This window comes from Acanthaster planci, linkage group LG14 (genome assembly GCF_054643075.1).
Source record: "Acanthaster planci isolate LZ-2023a linkage group LG14, COTS_SCS, whole genome shotgun sequence".
In the NCBI taxonomy this organism is placed as follows: Eukaryota; Metazoa; Echinodermata; class Asteroidea; order Valvatida; family Acanthasteridae; genus Acanthaster; species Acanthaster planci.
The window spans coordinates 9384696-9407615 of NC_141790.1; the positions used below are offsets into that span (position 1 = coordinate 9384696).

Consider the following 22920-nt stretch of genomic DNA (forward strand, 5'->3'; position numbering starts at 1 on the left):
ACCCAAACCCAAACCCAAACCCAAACCCAAACCCAAACCCAAACCCAAACCCAAACCCAAACCCAAACCCAAACCCAAACCCAAACCCAAACCCAAACCCAAACCCAAACCCAAACCCAAACCCAAACCCAAACCCAAACCCAAACCCAAACCCAAACCCAAACCCAAACCCAAACCCAAACCCAAACCCAAACCCAAACCCAAACCCAAACCCAAACCCAAACCCAAACCCAAACCCAAACCCAAACCCAAACCCAAACCCAAACCCAAACCCAAACCCAAACCCAAACCCAAACCCAAACCCAAACCCAAACCCAAACCCAAACCCAAACCCAAACCCAAACCCAAACCCAAACCCAAACCCAAACCCAAACCCAAACCCAAACCCAAACCCAAACCCAAACCCAAACCCAAACCCAAACCCAAACCCAAACCCAAACCCAAACCCAAACCCAAACCCAAACCCAAACCCAAACCCAAACCCAAACCCAAACCCAAACCCAAACCCAAACCCAAACCCAAACCCAAACCCAAACCCAAACCCAAACCCAAACCCAAACCCAAACCCAAACCCAAACCCAAACCCAAACCCAAACCCAAACCCAAACCCAAACCCAAACCCAAACCCAAACCCAAACCCAAACCCAAACCCAAACCCAAACCCAAACCCAAACCCAAACCCAAACCCAAACCCAAACCCAAACCCAAACCCAAACCCAAACCCAAACCCAAACCCAAACCCAAACCCAAACCCAAACCCAAACCCAAACCCAAACCCAAACCCAAACCCAAACCCAAACCCAAACCCAAACCCAAACCCAAACCCAAACCCAAACCCAAACCCAAACCCAAACCCAAACCCAAACCCAAACCCAAACCCAAACCCAAACCCAAACCCAAACCCAAACCCAAACCCAAACCCAAACCCAAACCCAAACCCAAACCCAAACCCAAACCCAAACCCAAACCCAAACCCAAACCCAAACCCAAACCCAAACCCAAACCCAAACCCAAACCCAAACCCAAACCCAAACCCAAACCCAAACCCAAACCCAAACCCAAACCCAAACCCAAACCCAAACCCAAACCCAACCCCAAACCCAAACCCAAACCCAAACCCAAACCCAAACCCAAACCCAAACCCAAACCCAAACCCAAAACCAAAACCCAAAACCCAAAACCCAAAACCAAACCCAAACCCAACCAGATCAAAAGCCTTACGGCCTCGACATCTTGGCTTTCATTTCCTGATGTTATTTTCTTAGGGCTTTGGTGACAGTATTCAGTACATAAATATTAAAATACAAATTTGATAATCAAATATTAAATGAAAATAAAAGTGAAAAACAAAATCCGTCGGGGGGGGGAGTTTCCTCCTGTGGGGACCCCCGCTGGATACGCCACTGGTCACGTGACATGTCAGTCGTCGGAATGGGGCAGTGCTCGCTGCAGGAATTACATTGGAGTATTTCTGGAGTCCTACATAGGTCGATGCTCAGCTGAAGACTGTTGCTATAAAATACGCCCCTCTAACGACTTATACAGGAAGTATTTTATTATTGAGGTCCTACTCTCAGCATTACTTTAATACCACCATTGTCCCATGCAGTTGCTTAGCGGGAATACATGAATTAACTTTATGCACGTCTGTTGATGAAATGCTTAACGAAGTGCATGTACAAGGATTTCGATAGATGATAATACGGGTCCTAGTACGTCAACATTTTGTGTCAAAGTATTTGAAAACATCTGAGTATGAACTTGAAATCTTATTTACTAAGAATGTAGCGCTTGCGTCAAAATTTGATTGCAGATAGTCTCCTGATCAATCCGCCAGTAATGATTGGGTGCCATCAAGAGTCACAGCAAATGTTAATACTTCAAACAACAGACGAGGAAAGGCAAATTTCAACTTGTTTTGAAAAAAAAGCTCCAGAAAATCTTCTGTATCTCAGCACACTATCAGCCCAAATCATCTGTCATCGGCGTTTCGAGCGATAGGTTTATTTTCTATCGTCTCAAGTAACAATCAGTGCAAGGAGGTGAACTTGACTTTTCACACACTGCCCTCCAAAAATTACCGACGGAGTCAAAGTTCACGGTGTGCGAAGCTCCCAGGATGGCGTAAGGCTGCCGACCCGTCGCTCTCATTGGCTAACTGCTCGGCAGAGCGTGCATGCGCATTAACAGTGACTCTGAATATGCGTCACATGAGGGGGGTCTGGGCTGTACAAAAGTTACGAGGTGAAACCTGCTCCTTTTGAACCTTGGGGCTCCCATCTCATTCATCCGTAGAACCCGCTCGCTTGCACAACTTCAAGACGGCGGTAAGTGCTCTTACTTTTTCTTCCGGGTTTGAGGCCCATATGCTTGTTTTGATCATCGCATGATAAATTGAAAACTTTCCCGCACACCTCATATAATCACGCGGTGCAGTGTTCTGGCGGACCTCCCCTGGTCCTGCCCACTTTACTTCTCAGGCGCATTACTACGGCTACACTGATCTTTAGGCCTATGACCAATTAAAATAAATGTCCATTCTTGGGAAGTTTTTAATAGTATTTCGGGAAGGTGAATCTTTCTCAATTCTGTACCTTGCACATGGCTTAATGGAGATGTGTTGATGACACTGTTGTATGGGTGCATAATGGTTTTGAAGGGCTACGTTGACGGAGTGCATTCGTTAGCTAGTAGAACTGTACGGGTGGCAAGTAAAAGTTACGGCAGTGTGGCTTGTTTACACCTGTTGCCAGACAGGTGTTTTTGCAATTATGTCGGTAGACAGGCATTACGTGTATGCATTGGTACATTCCTTTTCATCACGATTGATTTTAGAGCTACTATTAGACTGTAGATCTCGACGTTGGCTTTGTCTTTGGCTCGAAGCACCAAAACTTGAAATTTCGAGCCAAATATATTACCCTTTCAGGTCGGATCTCGATTTCACAGTACTGGAGAGCCGAATGGACCCAGCACACGACTTTCCACACTGAGCCGCGACCACTGAAAATACTGGAGTCACGCAGCGTCTGACCTGATATGAAACCGAAGCCTTTAAATACTCAAAAGACCTCGGTAGTTTTTATGACTCCCCACAGATGGGACTTGCACTAACCTGAGCTCAGGCTGACGTTCATGACACCGATAAAGTCTCAGCAGCTTGTAGGGGCTGTGTACAATGTACTACGCGGTCACGGTACGGGTACAGTCCACGGTGGCACGTTCACTGTCACAGATCTCTCTGAGTTCGTTTCCCTGTCCATGCATTGAATTATCGCAAGTTGTACGATCAGATTTAAAACTTCCAAATTGCCTTTTTTTCTAGAAGTGTAAAAAGTTTAGGCTCGACAAGTAGTCCATCCGTTTACTCGACAATGGGGCATTGTGTAATCCGGCGGACTCAGTTTTTCACCCCAACTAGCACAGTCTGATCTTTCGTATTTCTGCTTCAGTACCAGTAGAGTACTGAAACTATCTCTGGAATTGTAAAAAAAATTCTTGCTTGTAATCACACATCAATTAGTCAACTCTAAATGCTAAGTAAAAGTAGGACCCTCTGAAGTGTATGGATAGATGTAGGCCCCCGAAGTACGTTTTCAGGTGAAATGCTGCAAGAGTGTTGAACAGTCAGACGCTGGCCGCCCCATACAAATGATATAGGCAATGTGAGAGCAGAAGTAGAAATGGGAAACGCAGACAGAAAAAAAGAAGATAAAAGAACCATACACTGTAAAAAGGTTGGTCAATTTTGGGTTGGTATTTTGCCCAATGTTGGTAAAAATATCAACTTAGCAACCTTTGGGCACATTCTTCCCAATATCTGGTCAATATTTGACCAACAGTGATGTAGCTTTAACCAAGGTTGGGCAAATTAGAAATGCCCAACACTGTTTTGCCCAACTGTTTTTTACAGTGTACCCCGCCGGACCGATAACGAACCGATTTCTGTTTACAACGCAGTCCTTATCAAAATAAGCTCGCCGACGTCTGAATGCCAGGATTTACATCTCAAGAAAATTTCATGTCTGTTCAGAGACTAGAGTAAGGCTGTTTATGTATACAGTAGAAGTATTAAAAACGGCAACAATGAAGTTTTTGTCATTTGTCGAAAGTAGTCGTGTTTTCAAAACCCGAATGTTGGTTCCACTTAATTGAATGCCACAATTCGGCTTAAATCCTCAAAGGACATTGGGATATTAGGTCTTACTGTTTGAATGTCAACGAAGTAGGAGAACTATCTATACGCGAGGTTTCAAGTGTATCACTTTTGATTTAAGAAAGGTAGATCTAAAAACGCCCGTGCTGGTGTTTTTAGCGGGGTCATATGTAAATGAACTGCCGTACGTATCAATGTTTACTTATATCGGTACACCGTATACTCACCGTGTACGCGTGATGTCGGTGAAAGGTGGACGTGCGTGATCTTTACCCTTCTACTGTCAGGAAACCCAACGTGTACGGAGCTCGTGGTAAGCGGGCGACTCCCCGCTCTGGGTGAGTCCGTCAGCAGCGTGGCACAGCAGGCCCCTTGACCGTACATTATAAAAACAGCAGTAGCTGGGCGAGGTCAGTGCATGCGGATGAAACCCTGAGAATCTTGCTCGAATATGCTCGGAAAAGGTCATAATGTAGTTTTGTAAAAAAGTAAAGAGGGGGTCTCAACCGCTGATTCAGATCAGGCAGCCCACGTCTGATCACACTTACTCGTTGTGGGCAGGGCAAAATATTCAAGGTTAGCTTTTCGAATAACACTGCGCAGTAAGAGTACTCCCGTGTCGCACGGAAACAATCGCCAATGTATCTGCTTATTCCTCAGATGCCGAAATAATGCAGTGTTACTGGAATAAATGTATTTGGCTTTCACATATCATAAAAATAAGGGGAACCTTCACTGTTGCAGGAGCATTAAAGGTACCGATACGGAATCTGGCTTTCCGCTGTCTTGGCCAAGCCTTGGGGGAGGGAGGGGGGTGCAGTTCGACGTCAGAACCGGGAAACCGCGAGAGTGAGGGGTATGATACTGGCTGTTGGCCCTGAAACTCCGACTAAAGTCGTGGAAGTTTCTCAAAGGGTGTTATACCACACAGAATGAGTTGCATGTTACAGGTCGCAAGAACTTTTATTTTTTTAAACTTAACCAGCTTATCACAGTGGATATCAGTGACTGGTCCCCATCGTGTCAAGTTTCATTCTGGAAATCGAAAGATAGCAAACTTTATTACTGTTTGCTACTGTGTTTTGGTTTAAATGTGTGCGTTGTTTATGCTTTTTATGTTTGCTTGTTTTTGTTTTTTTTGTTTTTACTAATTTTACTTTCCCGTTTACTGTTTATTTTTATTCCGTGGTAATCTTTTAAGATCTTAGTATTGTAATATATAAGGAAAGGAGACAGTTAATGTCTTTAATTAAGACTCATATTTCGTGGGATTCAGCCTCAAAAATGTGTGCCTCTTGTATTTCACGTGAGATGACGAATAACGTCTAATATTTTATGTTACCGCTGTACAACGCCTCACTATTGAGATTTGAAGCGCGGACATGCGACCATATGCAGTGCTTTCATGTTTCTTTTGTTATTAATAAAGAGTATAGGCCTAAAACTAGGGAACCAAAAGGAGTTTTGATAAATCTCGGGAGCAAATAACAAGTCGTGTTGCTCACCACCTCCTAAAAACCTGCAAAAACTGTTGACTTGTATCACCACCTTCGCTTCGGTTCCAAAGAACATGCTCCAAAACGACCACGCCTGAGAGGTTCCACATGATTACTCAGTGCCTGAGTTGCTTTACAATTGAAGGGCATACACAGGTTGGGAATGCGCATACAGCACGCAAGCGGCCGTGGTCGCTTTAAGTGGGTCGAGGACTTGATGTCGGTTTATGCAATCTTTGCCGATCATTTTGAGGGTGATTAAGAGTGATCTGGAAGGCGATTAAGCATGATTTATGGCGGAGGTCAGCCGGCGGGTCAACGGCTGATGAATCGAAGAGGGGTGGTACCAATTTATACTTGGGCTTGCCTGCGTATAGAGCCTAATGATTCGCCCTTGCGCAAAATTGCCGGAGCAGAAAGAGAGCGAGGCTGAGTTTGCAAAACAGAAGAGACCCTCTATTTTTCTATTCCTCCATGCTCTTACTAAGGAGGGTGGTTAAGCCCTTACGCAATAAGTCATTACGTAATACGAACTCAGAGATTGCAAGTCGAGCCTCTCTTTCAACTTTACCACGCACAGGGGCCATAAGCACACTCTAAAACTGCTGGATCTGTTGGACTGAAAAATGTAAACCCTGATTTTCTCCGAGGGCTTTTTCTTACATCATATGTATCCGGTCTCTATAGCTACACGGATGGAACCGTGTCAGCCCCGATCACATGCTAGGCCCAATCACGAATTCCTGCCACTCTGCGAATTCCCAGTCGCCAAGTTAACCTCTCTAAATGAAAATGCAGCATTCATACTGTAACATGGGCGGGCGAAGTTCAGTTCCTTTATTCGGGGCCTTGCCCGATTAAAGTCCACTTTGCAGAAGATTTTTTCTAAGGAAATCTCACTGTGGATCGTCAAGATAATTGCGTATATTTTCTATCTGAAACTGCCCATCTGTTGCCATGGTTGCAGCGAACTTTATTTCATTTTTCCCTGTCAACAATTAACCTGGGTGTATTGGCGGCTTTTTGCTCTATCTGGATGACCTTACGCTATCAAAGTCCAATAATTCATTTGCATAAGTTCGCTGCCAATTTAATACATAATTGTGGTACAGTCGAACAATTCAGAAGTGTTCAGAAACTGGACTTTATGTTCATAAAATTAATAGTCTCAAGCTAAGCTAACGTTACTGGATAGAACATGTTGTCGTTTTCCTTAAAAATACTGACAGTTAAAAAAGGCAGAGCGCACTTCATTGTAACAAGGCACCAAAATAGTGCAAACGTACGACTTGCATGTTTCCTGAAATATCTAACATAGGTTGTAGTTAGATATTATATTCTAAATCTAATATATCTAATGTGAAGAAATCTTTTTTTACATCTGAACTTTCATTTTCCTATCCCCAAGCCCCCAATAAGACAAAGCTGTGGTCTTCACCACTATTCAAATCTTATTGTTTCATCTTGTTACTGGCTTTAAAATAAGAATGATAGGATATTCGTAATATGGGGAAACTATTTTTATGCAGAGATTGTAAACAAATGCTTTTCAAAATTTCACTACAATCATTTTAATTACCAACACGCAAGACCTGAGTGTGCACAATTCGTGCATAAACGTGAAAAAAAAACTTTATGGGAAATGACACTAAAGTGAGCTCGGTTCGCGTCACTTGGTTATCTTTTAACGTTAAATTACAAATCAAGACGGGTTTCCGTTCGTTGAAATAAAAATAACAAATGTCATATGAACTCTAAATTACACGTTACTGAATACGACGTGTGCTTACACAAGGACGGCCAAATTTGCAGCGTCAAAGATGTTATTTATTTTTTTTCGGACGCATTCTGCAGGTTTACAAGAAAATTGAAGAAATTGTTAATGAGATGAAACGAGACTGGCCACACGTGTACTGAAAGAAATAAAAAAAAATTTCTGCAAGAGAAAGTTTCGGTCCGGTGTAATTTTCGGGTATCCAGGCAAGAATTGTCACCGATGCTCAATTGACTGGATCCCATAACCGAGGCGTGTTTCTGGGTGCCATGTTTTGGTGTATTCGATAATTACATAGAGAGCATGCTCGGCTCTCCGTTCTGTTCTGTTACCCAGTTGGCACCCGATCATGCAACAGGACTTGAGCTGGCGAACCTACTGATTTCTCTGCACGACTCAAAGTAAACTCGCAGTGGTGGGCAACTTGTTACTCATTTATATAGGTTGCTGAAGTTGGTTTCCTTCTTTTCACCGAGGGAATCCGCACCAACTCGGCTCAGTGAGGTCGGCTTTCTGTGTGCTGTTTACCAAGATTGACTATGGTTGTGGGAGAAGGCACCCGGGATGAATAACAGACATATTTTGGAATGTTTGCTCAATACCGATACATTGAATGGGCGTGTTGGATTTAGATACTGGAAACAACTACCTTAAGGGGGCATGGACCCGAACTTTGGCTGAGTTTGGTTAACAATTTACCCGTCGGCCGGACCGATTGGTTCACAGTGCAATAGGTGAGCGTGCAGAGATCTACCCTATATAGTTCCACGGCTGCTAATTCAGTACCAAGTTACTCGGTGAACAAGAACCGATTTGGGTGTTTGTGTTCGATGAGTATCAATTCGGTAAGTCACTTTTCATACTGTATGTAAAAACCCGGTCAAATCGTTGGTCGATGTTTTGTGACAAATTTAACTCATTTTGATGGTCAGTTCTGGTAAATTTGGATCAGCTTTTACGCAGAAGTATCCGCGTATACGGAGAGTTACTATTTTGAAGAGCGATCACCAAAATATAACCCATTTTGCGAATTGGAAGTCAAAGACCTTGTGTGGATATTTGTAGGTTCTCTCTACGGGCGGCTTCGTATTAAGTGTCAATAATTTCATAAGACGTCTACACGTTTTGGATAAAATCAAATCAAAGTTATGCACGGTGTTTTGTAGACATTTTCAGCACTTATATAGTTCAGGTATATACATTCATACGAAGACAGAATTAAGAAGCGTTTGGAGGGTGAACGTAATGTTCCCAAACAGTAGTCTGTAACAACTGGAAACAGAAAATCAGTGTTTCATATTTTGTTATCTGAATAAAAAAGGCCTTTTGTTTTAGAATGACGCCTTGGGATCTTTCCATCCACTTCACGTACGAGGTCCAGTTCACTTTGTGAATGTGCTTAGTATGTGATGCCAATGTTGGTTTATACGTGTACTGTAAACCAAGCGCCATTTCCAGTGGCAATTGCGATATCCCACTGTGGCAAATCCATTTCCTACGGCTGCGCCAAAGTGAGGCTTTAATTTCACCCTTGAACGGGCAACTGCAACAGCAGAGTGATTTGCAACCGTCGCCATATCAACCACTTCACCCGTTAGCCTCCTTTACAGGCGAACCCTCCAATCTCTATCGGCATAACAAAGTTGGGAAAATGACCACTCCCACAAACAGCGTTGGACTAAATATACTTTCGTGGATCAACTCTGGATTATTTTTCTGTTGGTAACATAGCCCCGTTTGGAGCATATTTACTAGCCTGTTCCCAACTTCTCGTCTTAAGCGAAGCAATCCCCTGCAAAGGTTGTTTTAATGCAAACATTCTCTGAATTTATAATTAAGGACGTTCGTTATTCTCCCTGTCGTCTGTTGCATTTCTATCAATTAAACTTTGTCTTAAAATGGACGATAAACAAGCAAGATGTTCACGTTTGAGTTAATATATTACAATATGTTTGATTCCTCAAACGTGGCACTAATCGATGTCTTACTGTTTTAACCGGGATTATAGCCACGCAGTTACATTTTTATATATCTAATTTGAAGGTATAGTTTCCACGGCACACGTTCTTCTTGTTTTGTAATCCCCGACAACGCCTTTGTTTATTAAAGTGTGTGATGACCCGTGGGACACGGACAACGCCCGTTTGAAGTAGGACGCGCGAATACCCCCCCCCCATATGTTGCTCATGACAAAGATGATTACATTTTGTTGCTGTTTACCTCTCTAGGTAACTACTTCTTTGGAATGAGTCAAACTTGTCAGCGGTTAACCTTGGCTGATTAACGATGAGTGTGCGCACGACATCGTGCCCACAAATTCTATCTAATGAGGGCTTGAAGAAATGACGTCATGCACTCGGAAGGAACTTGCAGCTCCCATTCGATAATCTAATTAATAAAAACACAAGAATTTATTGGGGACCAGGATAAAGGAAGAATGTGAAAGGTCTGAAGCTTGCCCATTTCTGCCATTTAATAGGCACATACTGTGATGCATATTCATCTTTATGTGCAGTTGCAGAATTGGTGGGTTAGACGTTACTACGGTGTGCGCTAGAGGCCATCCCGCGACCCCAGTCAGCGAAGACTGATGGTTGCGCGCCTATGGAATACCAAACACGACATTTCTAGCTGAAGACGCGAAGAAGGTAATTTGAAGCCAAAATGAAATCCACCACACGGAGGACATTTTTTGTTCGTAGCCGTGCCTGAACTTTTAAACTAATAGAGGAAATCTTTGGCGATGATTTTAAAATGTAAAACGTTTATTGCGAGTAAATGATATTTTTCATACAGCAAAAGCAGGTGAAAATTGTATTCTGTCTATTTGCTTTAGTTGCTACTTTGTAAACGCAATCGCCCCTTGAAACGACTTCGTATCAAACTAGAAGTTTCTGTTATTACAGGATTCGAACGACAATTCACAATTCAGCTTATTTGTTGCCTATTCTGAAGGAGAAACTCAATTTCAAAGCGGGCGTGTCCACCCTGCGGCATTTAATGGGTTCATAGGTTGCCCCGAAACGTCTCACGCAAAGGAAACGAAGCCCGGTTAAAAATTAATTTCAGGGGTGTGATGGAGAGATATTGTAACGATTCTATTTGCACAAGCCTAATTGTTTTCTTTTGTGAATTGAAAAACCTCGATTATGTTTGTATGGTACAGGCAGGTTCATAGTTCAGTGATAGTTTCTGCTAAATATAGACTGTCACCAAGTGAGCTTTATTCAACAGTGCAGTGGACAATATCTGATCAGCTGTTAAGCAAGAGAAGAATCGTTAGAACGCCTTTTCCACAAAATAAATATTAAATATCCCAGACAGATTTTCGAAATGGGCACAGGTGCGCGTACAGCACCCTAGGAGAACTCATACCTGATAACTCTGGGGCTAATGAAACTTTAGAAGCAAGTTCGTAGGGACGGTGATTTCTTTCAAGTTCTCTTTTCTTAAGCGAACATCCAAAATGGGTTTTAATTATCAAGAGAAGAAACTAGATTTAGGTTAAGATAGTTTCCATTTGATTGTATTCTTAATAGCAAGGGCAACGTCTTGTCAGCGCAACTCGTGGCAGATTTGCAAAAGGTGACATTAAATATTTTCCCTCCGTTCTAAAAGTTCTATAAAGTTAACACAGTAAACATTCCGAGTACGAAAAACGAGAAAAAGGTCATGAGAAAAAAGGTTGAACGTGTTTGCCACCAATGCAGTCAGGAACCGTATCCATTATTGTCTGTCCTCTTCCCAGATTTTGTTAGCGAGGAGTTTACGAAGGGAAGAAGGGCACCATGACGCCCGACCCAGCTCGGGAGATGATGCGGTCCGGCATCGACATCGGGAGCTACGGCGACATCCAGACGGACGAAGATGTCGCGCTGGACCCGCTGACCTACAATGACATCCGCAAACGCCGCCGGGGTTTCCGCTACGCCAAGTCGCTCAAGGTCATCATACCCGTCCGGCCGTCCCCCAAGTAGGTTTACTCAACCCGATGTTTATTCGTTGGCCCGGTGGTAGACCTATATTAATAAGCAAGTGATAAATCATTGTTTTAATATCTGATGATTATATTTGGTAAAACTTTTCTGTATTTTCCCCTCGTTTTGTTGAATAATTTCATTTATTTGTTTACCTGTTATTCTGTGACAGTTAGATTTGAGAAACTTGTGGTTTATTATTTTGCAAAAGATTCCTCAACTTAATCTGTGGAAGGCTGGGTCCTTTACATTTCCCGATCAGGCTTGTACAAAAATGTCAGTTTTGGTTACCCTCAGCAAATTAATGCATTTTTTTTTGCATTTCCCCTGCTTTATCGCGTTCCGTTCGCCGACTTATCTAAGCCCGGCTCAAATCAAACTGGGAACAAACATCCAACTATTCTCCTTGCTTGTTTCCCGTTTCAGGGGAAGATATGCCGTCTTCGACAAATACGGCTTGCTGTCCTTTATTTTCGCCTCCTACATGAGCGAGATTTTCATGAAGGCCTACACCCGCTTGCTAGTCGCCGACGATCTCTTTCCCATCTCTCCGACGGACACTGCCACAATGGCCGGTCTTAAGTGAGTTTAGATACATCGACTCATTCACGTGGAAAATGTCAGATCGATTAATCGACCAAGATGATCAACTGATTGACGAGTCACCTGATTGTTGTGCTTTAAATGTTTCAATCAGCTGACTTATTTCTCCCTTCTTGAGTGTCCACAGGACACTCAAGAAGCACTAACGACCAAATCTCAAAACCAAGATTTTAATAGTTAGGCCTATTACTTGTCAAGCCACTGACACCAATCCCAGCACCATCACGTACAATGCTACTATGAGGCCAAATAGCCGACCCAAACACAGGCACCACATCACTATATCTCAGTGTTGTTTTTAACACGAGGAGAAAATAGCAGTTTCCAAAAACCTTTTTCAAAAAAGTCTCTTGTAAACATCATCCTTAATGTGAAAAAATATATAAGGGGTTATCTCTGTTTTCAACGTGGTATATTTTCACTGATGCCAAGAAGACAGACTTCATTAGACACAGAGCTAATGACTCGAGTCAGTGACTCGACTTGAGACTGAGTCACAATTTCTGGCAACTCGACGCGAGTCGAGTCGCGACGGGGTAAAGTGACTCGACTCGAATCACTGCAAGCAAAGACTCGACTCGAGACTTTACATGAAAATAACTCGACTCGAGTCACTACCCTTTACACCTCTGTCACCGAATCACCTGAACTTCTTTGTGCTGCTAGGGTGGAAGAGCTGTGGAACAAACAAATCAAAGAGAAAGGCCTAAAGGACGCTTCGCTGGCAAAAGTGGTGCTTAAGTTTATTCTGACCCGTCACATCGTAGGTTTCCTGTTTGGCTTCACCGCCATCTGCTTGAGCTTCTTTGCCGGGGTAAGTGACGTTGCCAATTCTGGAAATTGCCCAAAATAAAATCCTGTTACCTTTTTGCGTCATGCACTCATCAACTAGTCAAGATAATCCATTAAAAGAAAGGAGCAACCTACAGTAATTAACATCTGTTTAGGCCCGCACTACGCTACATCGAGGCACCCATTCGAGCTAGGTCTAGGTCTTCGCTCGATTGCAAAATTGGAGGCGACAGACGTAGCCGTAACCCTGGAAGCCCTTTTCGGAAAGGCCCAAGTATCAACTTTCTGGTAAAGAACCAGCTGTGTTGCACAATTTTTCTACCAAAGGGTAAACTTACATATTGTGTAAACACGTCCATAGAAGTACAAGCTTTATCCTGGGTCCTGGTCCCTTATTTACTAGAAACCATCCTCTGCCAAGTTTTACCAGTTTCTTGGTGTTGTGACATTTACAATCAGAGAAACCTACTGCTGAATATTATTGAAGGGGGACGGCCGATTTTCCATGAACAAACTTGTTTGGTTGAAACTAAAACTCAAACAGACCTTGCAATGTCTGATAGTGAGGAAGAGGAATAAACAGACAGTGTGGGCATCGGCGCTTTACTTGTCTCTGCACCAGTTTTTTCTTGTGACATGAGTTTTGATTTTCGTCTTTTTAACTTGGTCTTCTGCTGGGTTGAAAAATTGAACGCTTGGTTGTTTTTTGCCAGTCCTTCGTCATCGGGCAGCTTCTGGGCTATGCCGGAAGGACGGATAGTACAAACTGGAGGACAGCGATAATGTGGGTCGGGATCCTGGTGGGCTGTAACTTGCTGCGCACCGTGATCGACTCCATCCACTGGAGCACCAACTTGAGGACAGCCACTCGTGCCAGGTCTGGCATCCTGTCCATGGTCTTCAAACGGGTCGCTTCTTTGCGCACCCTCCAGGACAAGAGTGTCGGCGAGGTAGGCATTTTTTGGGGTAGGGGTACTTTCTCTCATCCCTTGACGATCATGGTTGTCAGTGGCTTTGATATGGTGGAAGGGAGAATTACAGTGATGCTTTAAATGATGACGGTGATGATGTGGCGACGACCGAGGGTGTTGTCGTAGATGTTGACGGTGACAAATGACAGTCATTGCATTGTCAATGATGATTACACTGATCAGTCAATAACTGCATCCATTGCATGGATGAATTCAGGTCCCAGATGTGATTTAGATTGTTTAAAGTTGATATATTATACGTGATTTTGGCCATGAATGTAAACATGGGGACCTGGGGTGTCAGATTCGGGGGTGTCAACCTAATGACAACCCTCTGGTAGACTGATAGACTCTATAGGAGCTCGAGTGGAGTTCCAGAAGCCATGACAACCATGATTGTAACAAATACAAAGAATATAGACACACCCGACTTCAAACTCGATCATGGATTTTACCGGTACTAACCAGGTCGTCAACGTCTGCGCCAACGATTCCCAACGGATCTTCGATGCCATCGTCTTCACGAATTTTCTGATCTTCTCCATCTTTCTGATCGCGGCCATCTTGGGATACGGCTACTATGTGGCGAGTTGGCCCGCAATCGTCGGCGTGCTCGCAACCTTCATCATCTTTTGGCCCCTAACCGTAAGTCCAGTCTGCATACAGGGGAAAACACGACTAATTGTCACAGGCACAATCAGTGGTGTATCCAGCATTTGGTGTCTGGGGGCAAATTTAAAAGCATAACGCGGCTTTGGGCTTTATTCAACAAGATATTAGGGAGAAAAGAAATCGAAAGCATTACTATCATGACATCCTTGCTTTTATTTTCTTGTGTTGTTTTCTTAGGGTTTTGGTGCTAACATTTGAAAAATAAATCTACCTAATTACTTTCACCTATGAAGTATTCTTTGTAAAAAATAATCAGTTGTGGGGGGTGGGGTTCCCCCCTCCTGCTGGATACTCCACTGGCTACTAGAGTAGGCGAGCAAGTGTTCTAACTGCTAGCTGTAGGGAATACCGTTTACTTTTACACAAGCAAAGTTTATACAAATGTATACTTGTAGGGAGAAATGATCTTCAACTTAAATGGGGGGTATATGGGGTCAAACGTCTGAAAGAAATTAATTTTCAATAAAATTGCAGGTTGTAAGTAGAGACTTGTGATAACTGTACTGAGAGAAAGTGTGCAGTTTGACAGTGACAGTGCCTAAAAATCACAACATCATCCAGTTTTCAAAACGTCAAAATTGGCGGTTCCCTTTTTAAAAAAAGACTGATCAATTTTGCCCTTAGTCCGATCCTGTACTGGGAGCAGATTGGCATGGAAGGTTGAGGGACCCGAACAGTAATAGGCATGCAAGGATGACCACCCCTCTGCATAAAATGTTTACCATCGCTGCGAAGTGACTTAATTATGCCAATGTCATTGCTTTGGTCACCAGATCGTTTTGGGGAAGTTGCAGTCCATGATCCGGCAGAAGAGCATCAAAGTGACGGACCTGCGGGTTCAGAAGATGAACGAGCTACTCACCTACGTCAAGTTGATCAAGATGTACGCGTGGGAGGTACCCTTCTCCAAGGACATTGCGAGTATGTGCCCCCCTTTTTTTTGCATCACGCTTAGCCTGTGGCTCAAATTAACTTGGCAAGGGGGAGAGGCAAGGGGGAAACTTGGGAACACACGCGGGTTCTCACGCTGAACAGCAGGTATCCCTAAAGTGAAACAGGTCATGTCCTTGTTGAATCCTTCTGTAGCCATTTCAAGTTTTGAGAAATTCTCTAAAGCACGGCTTGTATAGACCTTTTTCCTGTGATGTCACAATCGTGCTGGACTGAGATGTGTTGTGATGGTAGTGAGTGCATCGTGTTGTGATGGTAATCTACTTTTTCAAGATAAACTAGTCAAGCATGCAGCGTTCGCACGCGTGCGCTTGCACGTGGTTGAAGCTGCCCGTAAGAATATATGCGATCACTGTGGCCAAGGCAGTCCACACGTGGTGGTATTGTTTACATTAAGCGCAATCCAGTCACGTGGGTGAAAAAGCTCTTTATAACTGTTAAAGTCTTGCTTCACAACAGTTTTGGGGATTTCCTGTCATTTTTAGATATTATCCGGACAGTATAGGTCGCTTATCAATGAAACATCGTAGATGTAACACAGACGACTTTAAGACTTGCTGTCTCGTCTGATCAGTTGTGCATGTTTTTCCCCCTTTATCTATGCCGTTTCCTCAGTGATACGGAAGAAGGAGCGAGGTTATTTGGAGAAGGCGGGTTACTTGTCGAGCATGACTGCCGCTGTTTTCCCGGTGACCCCGAACGTGGCCACTGTTCTCACCATCGTTATTGTCGTCCTGACTAGGGCCATCGACGATCTAGATTCAGCCAAGGTGAGTCTATCCCGCACAGCCCATAGCCGGTCAACAAATACCCAGGCGTGATCAATAAGATCAAGTTGTTTCTTTTTGTAGTTGAAGAAAGTCCAGTTAAGTGATGCCTCCAATATATCCCAACCAGCAGTCCTAGTCTTTAACCACTTGAGGACCGTGTGATGATCTTGACTGAAACTTAAGTTTAGCTTTCCAACAGATGAGGTATAACACCAAACATTTTGAGTAAAAGCCAAACGACCCAAGTGTTGTCTTGCAGGGTTCGTCCTGACTGTTCAATATGCCTTGTACAGTGGTCATATTCAAGAAAATAGCAGTCAGTTCTTATATGGCTGCACCCATACGCTTGTTGTTATCCCTGCACATTGGGCTCCCATCATCTGAACAACATTCCTGACATCATCTCAGCTCTCTGGGGAGTATACTAGCCTGATGCAGCCCTTTTTGGCGCAAATGGCGAAACATAGCCGTGTCCGCCCTCACAGGTACCCATGCATCCCTGGTTGGAGAGAAGCCATGGGGTAAAGTGGCTTGCCCGAGGTTGCAACATGCTGCCACTGGCTGGATTCGAACCCCTGATCTTATGATCAGAAGCTACAAACCCTATCCACTCGGCCACATGTCCCCATAAAACACGCTCTACTCTTATGTACATGTACTTGGAACTCAGACTTTGTATGAATGTGTGCGTAAAAAACAAATGGTGGATCGAATAAGGGTTTACATGTGCCCACTATCGGTGGTGAAACAAGGCGTGCTTGGCAGTTTAACCGTTAGCCAGCCATCCTTATGGGGACTGTATGTGTGGATGTCGCCTGCCACGTGGTGTCTTTGTGTCCTTCTCACAACTTTTGTTTAGAAAACAAAAACACAAAACCTTTATTGCACATCGGTTGTTTTGACTTCTGTGTAGGCTTTCACTCTCGTGTCTGTCTTCAACTCGCTGGGCTTGGTCTTGGGGCCCACACCCTGGGCCATTCGTGCGCTCGCTGAGGCCAAGATTGCCATCGACAGGCTGCGGGTGAGTAAGGTTTTTAGCAGGTGCGGGGGTGGGGGTCAAACTCCCATGCTTATTGCCATTAATTAGGGGCTTACGCCTAATTTTGATGATCCCCCTACAAAGCGTAGACCATGTGGGGTCTTATTTTGTGAGTATGGTTAAGGACAAAACAAAAAGATTAGATGGCTTCACCAATGGTGATAATGTAGTAGCTCGTCTGTATGATCAAAAATTTCATGAAAACCCCTCCCTGAAACAAAACACAAGACCGTTGAAATGTGCACCTAGAGCAGGCAAAACATGCAATCCACCTTGAGCAGAAGCCCCCCCTCATCGATTGAAAAGAGCCATGTTGGTCGGGAGTGCTCATGTTGTTGGTATAGCGATGCGACCATAACGCCTGCATTTATAGTCATTTGTGAACCAGCAAAGTGCAGCTGCCACCCAAGGAGCCTGCATTGCTAGAGAAATTGCGCCCTCTCCTTGTCCATTTCGGGACTCATAGGGCGTTGAACCGCCGCATTTTGACAACCCGAGCGATACCACACTGAGACGCCACGTTCTGGTCTTGTTAGGCATGACATCTTGCCTAACTGGCAACATCGTCTCGGCGAAGACCTTTCTTTTGCTACGCCACAAGCACAGGTCATGCAGGCTGCTGGTTGGCAAAAATGTCTTAAAGCATGAGTAAAAACTCACATGCGAATATTACAACAACAAATTATAAGAATTAACTCTGCTGTTGATTCTTCGCAGAGCATCTTGATTATGGAACCTGCCGTCCCAATCAGCCGCATGGAGAAGAACGACGACTACGGCGTCATCATCAAGGATGCCACCTTTGCCTGGGACAAGGTGAAGGACGACAATGCGCCTGCTGACTCCGGCACCGCCGCTGACAACAAGCAGGAGAACCCCATCTACGCCAAGCCCACCAAGAGGACCCCCCGTGAAGATTTCAGCGTCCAGGTATACTGTGCTTTTGCCCTGTGTGGAATGTTTTGGGAGACAATGTGCCCAATGCTTTTCCAATTCAAACCTGCAAGCTGAACCCAGCACTCTGGATGGCTGAATGCTTTAGAGAGACACAAAATGTACTGTAGATTCCAATCTCTTTCGAGAGAGCTGTAGAAATGTTTCGCAACCCCCTGGATGGATCCAAGTCCTATGCAGTGTTTCTAAATATTTGCCGGTGAAGGGCTAAAAGCCAAATGTGAAATTTTATGTAGGCCTGTCTTTTTAGGTTTCCAAAGTCCACGATGGCTGTTATGTAAACGCGATTGGCTTGAATTTACACAAAGCATGTACCCAATATACTTTCTGTCAGAACAAAAACAAGGCTGTGCTTATCGAACAATGATGCAAAAGTGATTGCCCCATTCGCCTTGAGCAGAAGCACCTCGTCGTGGGTTGAAAAGAGCCTCGTTGGTTGGGAATGTTCCTTTTGTTGGTAGCGATGGCACTGTGAAGCGTGTATTTCCTAGTCGCTCTTGAACCAACGAAGTTCAGTTCCAAACGAAGGAGCCTCCGTTGCTAAGAAAAAAAAGAACCCTCTCTTGGTCCACCTCGAAGCCCATTTAGTTCGCCCTTGTATGGCATGTCATAGTGTTAGGGGCGTGTTCATTTACGCACGACAGTTTTGGTTAGTGAACATTATTCGTCTTCCCCAAGGTGGAGTTGGAGGACCTGTCCAGCTCGGACGAAGAAGGAAGTGATTCCTCGTCTCACGGAAGCACCACCCCACTCCCAAAAGTCGGCAACGACATCCCTATGAAGAAGAGAAAGGAGGCACCGTCTTCCAAGGAGGAGGAGCCTAATAGCGTGACCGACTGCAAGCGACGCAAGAGCTGGAACAGCACTGAGATCGATCAGCTGATTGAAGGGGCAAGGCACGCCCCGGTCAAGCCTCTGAATCGCTCCCAGATTGTGGATACACTCTTCGATATCAACTTTATTCTCCCTAAGGTACGGACATTTCTGGGCTTTCTCAAGTTCACAAAACCTTTTGAGAAAGGAAATGTTCAACAAAAGTCAACAATCGACTAAAAAGCTGTGACATCCCGTTTGAACCAATTAGCTAGCACTGGCAAGCTCAGTGAACAAGTAGGGAAGGTGTCTGGATGAGTAATTAGCAATCAAAGTTTTTGTTGACCACCTAAACAATTTTCTGTCAAAAGTCGAGGAGAGCTTAGAACATGCAGTACAAATCAGAAATTTCCTCAGTGGAGGCCAACTCAATAAATTTGCAAAGGGAGGAAAAGGTGCTGGCAGGAGGGATGAAGTTATCAAGCTAAACATGGGTTCATCCTTTGGAAGGTACAGAAATTTCCCAAAAAAAAAATTCCCGAGGAGGCCAAAACTCATTGATTAAGTAGAGGGAGACTTTCTGGCAGGTGGGACTAAGGTACAGGTCATTAGGGAATAGAACCCACTGAAGTAATTGGTGCTGTGGTCGAGTCCATCAATATCCCCTGAACTTCTGTCTCAAGTCCGTCACCAGTCATCCAACCTTTAACCAGTTTAGTCAGAATCTGTTAACAGCGCCACAGTTCACCCTACCACTATAGTGACTGGCCTTGTCAGAGGTTTGGCACGTGACTGGACTTGTATAAGAGGGACTTGTGAAAGGATCGATTGACTCGATCCCAAAACGTCTTTAGTAGTTGTTAGAGACGCTGTCTCCATTGTCACCTTGGACCCATCTGCTGACTCTGGCTATACAGGGGAAGCTGACGGGTGTCTGCGGGGGCGTGGGCAGTGGCAAGACCTCCCTGGTGTCGGCCATCCTGAACAACATGCACCGCCCCAAGGGGCACTGCGTAGTGAGCGGCTCCATCGCTTACGCTGCCCAGGAAGCTTGGCTCTTCAACGCCACGCTCCGGGAGAACATCCTCTTCGGCCAGCCGTACGACGAGGAAAAGTATGACCGTGTCATCTGGGCCTGCAGCCTGAAGATGGATCTGGAGATTCTCCCGTTTGGGGATCAGACAGAGGTATTTATAGATGGATGCATAAATCAACCATTTGGGCAGTTGCATCTTACGGATTCAACATTGAAATACGACAGCAATCGTTCACATCCATTGGCTAAAGATATGCACAAAGCTTACATCTAAGGATTGAGTTGATGAGAAGATGGTATCAGCGATCAGCTGTCACACTTGAGAACAAGAAGGGTGGATAATGGGCATTTAGGAAGCTCAGTGCTTGGGATTGTGCCATACAAGACCCTGGGGTCCGTGCACGTGAAAGTGAGTGCTTTAGTCTTCGGCTTCCCAACAAATGCCTAACTCTGTCATTACATTACCAGAAAGTTGTGGTATGCAAATTAGGTAATGACAGTCTTTGAATGCCGTGACAAAGTATGTTTGTAACCACAACGTTTTGTTATGTTAAGAGGACATGTTGTAGTAACCTCTTTCGAATGTCACTCAGCCGTGGTGCACATTTAATGTATTTGAAATATTTGAATTGGAGTGTCTGGATTTAATCAGTATGATACGAAAATTATAATGTCCACTCTATAGTTAATGAGCTGAGCCTTACAGTAAGAATAGAATGCATGCCATTAGGGCGGAGGGAATAAAATGATCACAAAATTTTAACCTGCCTCTCTAGATTGCCGAAGTGTCTTGGATAGTCATTTTTAGAACAGGGATAGGCCTTTGCTCTGCTGCAGAAAAGATTTCACCTTAGAGCCTTTGCTGGTTTTTGAAGGCCCTCCCCCCATTTTGAGTAGCAACCGAGGCCCATGTAGATATCAGAGCCACACGTCAACATCAGTGTGGTGCTGTTTTTCACACCGCTGATGGTCTTTGCCTGATTATTGTTGGGGGATCGCAGATTGGCGAGCGAGGACTGAACATGAGCGGCGGGCAGAAACAGCGGATCAGTCTGGCCCGTGCCCTGTACTCGGACCGTGATGTCTACCTACTGGATGACCCTCTCAGTGCCGTCGACGCCCACGTGGGGAAGCATATCTTTGAGGAGTGCATCAGCGGTGCCCTCCGAGGGAAGACGGTGCTGTTTGTCACCCACCAACTTCAGGTAAAGAGTGATGCTTTTGCAAGCAAAAGATGTCTGCTATAGCCCAGCTTCAGCTTTCAAACTGTCGGGCATTAAATTTGGTTGTTCAGCTGTATTCTAGTTTTAAATCATCTGAGCTTATTTTGAGAAAGTTGGTGGCAAATCCTTGAGTCCAGCTAACTGGATTCCCCGGTTTATACTGTTGAAATAGAACTGCTTTAGGTATGATGAACATTACAACTGGAACGAAGTTTTTCTTGTCGGTCAGAGAAGATTGATTTGATTTGAAGCGAACGGTGTCTAGAGGTTGTACTGATGGTTAAACAGTGGCTTTGCTGTTTGGATTAAGTTTGAACCTCGCAGACAGTTTTCTGTTCAGTTTTTGGTTGATAATACTCAATGAGCGAAGGTGTATGCTATAAAGACTAGTTCATAATGTTGCAAGGCGGCTGTGGAGCTCCTGAACATTGCTTTCAGGGAAATGTGAAGTAGTGGTGGCACACTACCCAAACAGTGAAGGGGGAAAGTAGTCGAGCTTGTCTGTGCTTGTGACGTAGTGGCCAATTTTTGCCTGCAAATTTGCATCTGATTCAATATGAACTGGCCTGAAGTTCAATTGTTTTGTGGGAGATGTAACCCAAGATGCAAGCCGTGAAGGATGGGCCTTTTTAATCCAAATTGGCATCTACTTTTGCAGTACCTCAAAGACTGTGACGTCGTGGTCACCATGGAGGAGGGCCGCATCGCCGAGCGTGGCACCCACGAGGAGCTGATGGCCAAGGGAGGCCTGTACGCCAACCTCATTGAAACCTTCCACACAAAACAGGAGGACCAGGAGTCCGACAATGAGGATGTGACACAGGAGATGGGCCGCAGGCTGACCCGCGCGCTCAGTGTCCTCAGCACCCGCTCCCGGGCCGACAGCGTGCTGATGCCACTGTCCGAGACAGAGACCGAGGGCCAGGCCGGGCAAGCGCCCCCTGCCAATGATGGTGAGTGTGTCAAGGATGGCGACTTGTTTATCACAGAAGAGTTCGTCTATTTTGAAAAGGAAAAGTAGCCCTCAAGTACAAGCTTTGTAGTTCGGACCAGTACAAGACCATGCAGTGGTTTATCCAGTAGGGCCTGTGAAATCTTGACTTTTGTTTAATTGAAGGCACCAGAATTACTGCCTACTTTCTTTGGGGGATTTTTCACAGATGAAAAAATTGGACCACCCTTTTTTTTTAAATCTAGTTTGCCCTCCCTTGGTCTTAAGGGGACGTTTGATGACTGTTTACTAGACCAATCATAAATAACTATTAATTAGTAGGGTGAACCGTGACAAAGGAATGTTTTTATGGCACTTAATTCGACGCTTGAGTTGGTTGTTCATTTTATGCATTGATTATTTTTTTGGCAACAGAGATTCAAAACTCCCACGTCACCCCTCCCCACGCCTCCGGGCAACAGCACCTGTTTTGTTGTTTTTTAAAAACTTTGCCTCGTATGTGCATACCCGATCAATCGGCAGGTACACTGATCACGGAAGAGGAGACCGGATCGGGTAAGGTGAAGCTTGAGACATACCTCGGCTACATGAAGGCTATGGGGGGTGTGTTCCCTGTTCTCCTGTCTCTCTTTGTGTTTGTCGTGATGATGGCCATGTTCACCTTCAACAACTACTGGCTGTCAGTGTGGTTGAACGACGACCTGGGAGGCTTCACCGATGAGCAAAAACAGGTATGTTGGA

At 44.5% G+C, this 22920-nt stretch overlaps 1 protein-coding gene across 2 annotated transcripts in view; it reads left to right on the top strand.

The window, feature by feature from the left end:
- Window positions 1–2173: 2173 nt before the first annotated feature.
- LOC110980786 (ATP-binding cassette sub-family C member 5-like) overlaps window positions 2174–22920 on the top strand; it is a 33416-nt gene continuing 12669 nt past the window's right edge. Inside the window, exons 1-16 of one of the 2 annotated variants that reach the window (XM_022237742.2) lie at window positions 2174–2327; window positions 9942–10074; window positions 11175–11399; window positions 11830–11985; window positions 12673–12820; window positions 13512–13748; window positions 14238–14414; window positions 15215–15362; window positions 16008–16162; window positions 17076–17183; window positions 17919–18131; window positions 18834–19127; window positions 19886–20155; window positions 21006–21209; window positions 21886–22180; window positions 22702–22910. In XM_022237742.2, coding sequence (XP_022093434.2) covers window positions 11215–11399; window positions 11830–11985; window positions 12673–12820; window positions 13512–13748; window positions 14238–14414; window positions 15215–15362; window positions 16008–16162; window positions 17076–17183; window positions 17919–18131; window positions 18834–19127; window positions 19886–20155; window positions 21006–21209; window positions 21886–22180; window positions 22702–22910 — 2799 coding nt within the window. In that variant the 5' untranslated portion in view covers window positions 2174–2327; window positions 9942–10074; window positions 11175–11214. Of the gene's footprint in view, window positions 2328–8114; window positions 8272–9941; window positions 10075–11174; window positions 11400–11829; window positions 11986–12672; window positions 12821–13511; window positions 13749–14237; window positions 14415–15214; window positions 15363–16007; window positions 16163–17075; window positions 17184–17918; window positions 18132–18833; window positions 19128–19885; window positions 20156–21005; window positions 21210–21885; window positions 22181–22701; window positions 22911–22920 lie in introns of those variants that run through there. The other variant, XM_022237741.2, reaches the window with a different exon arrangement.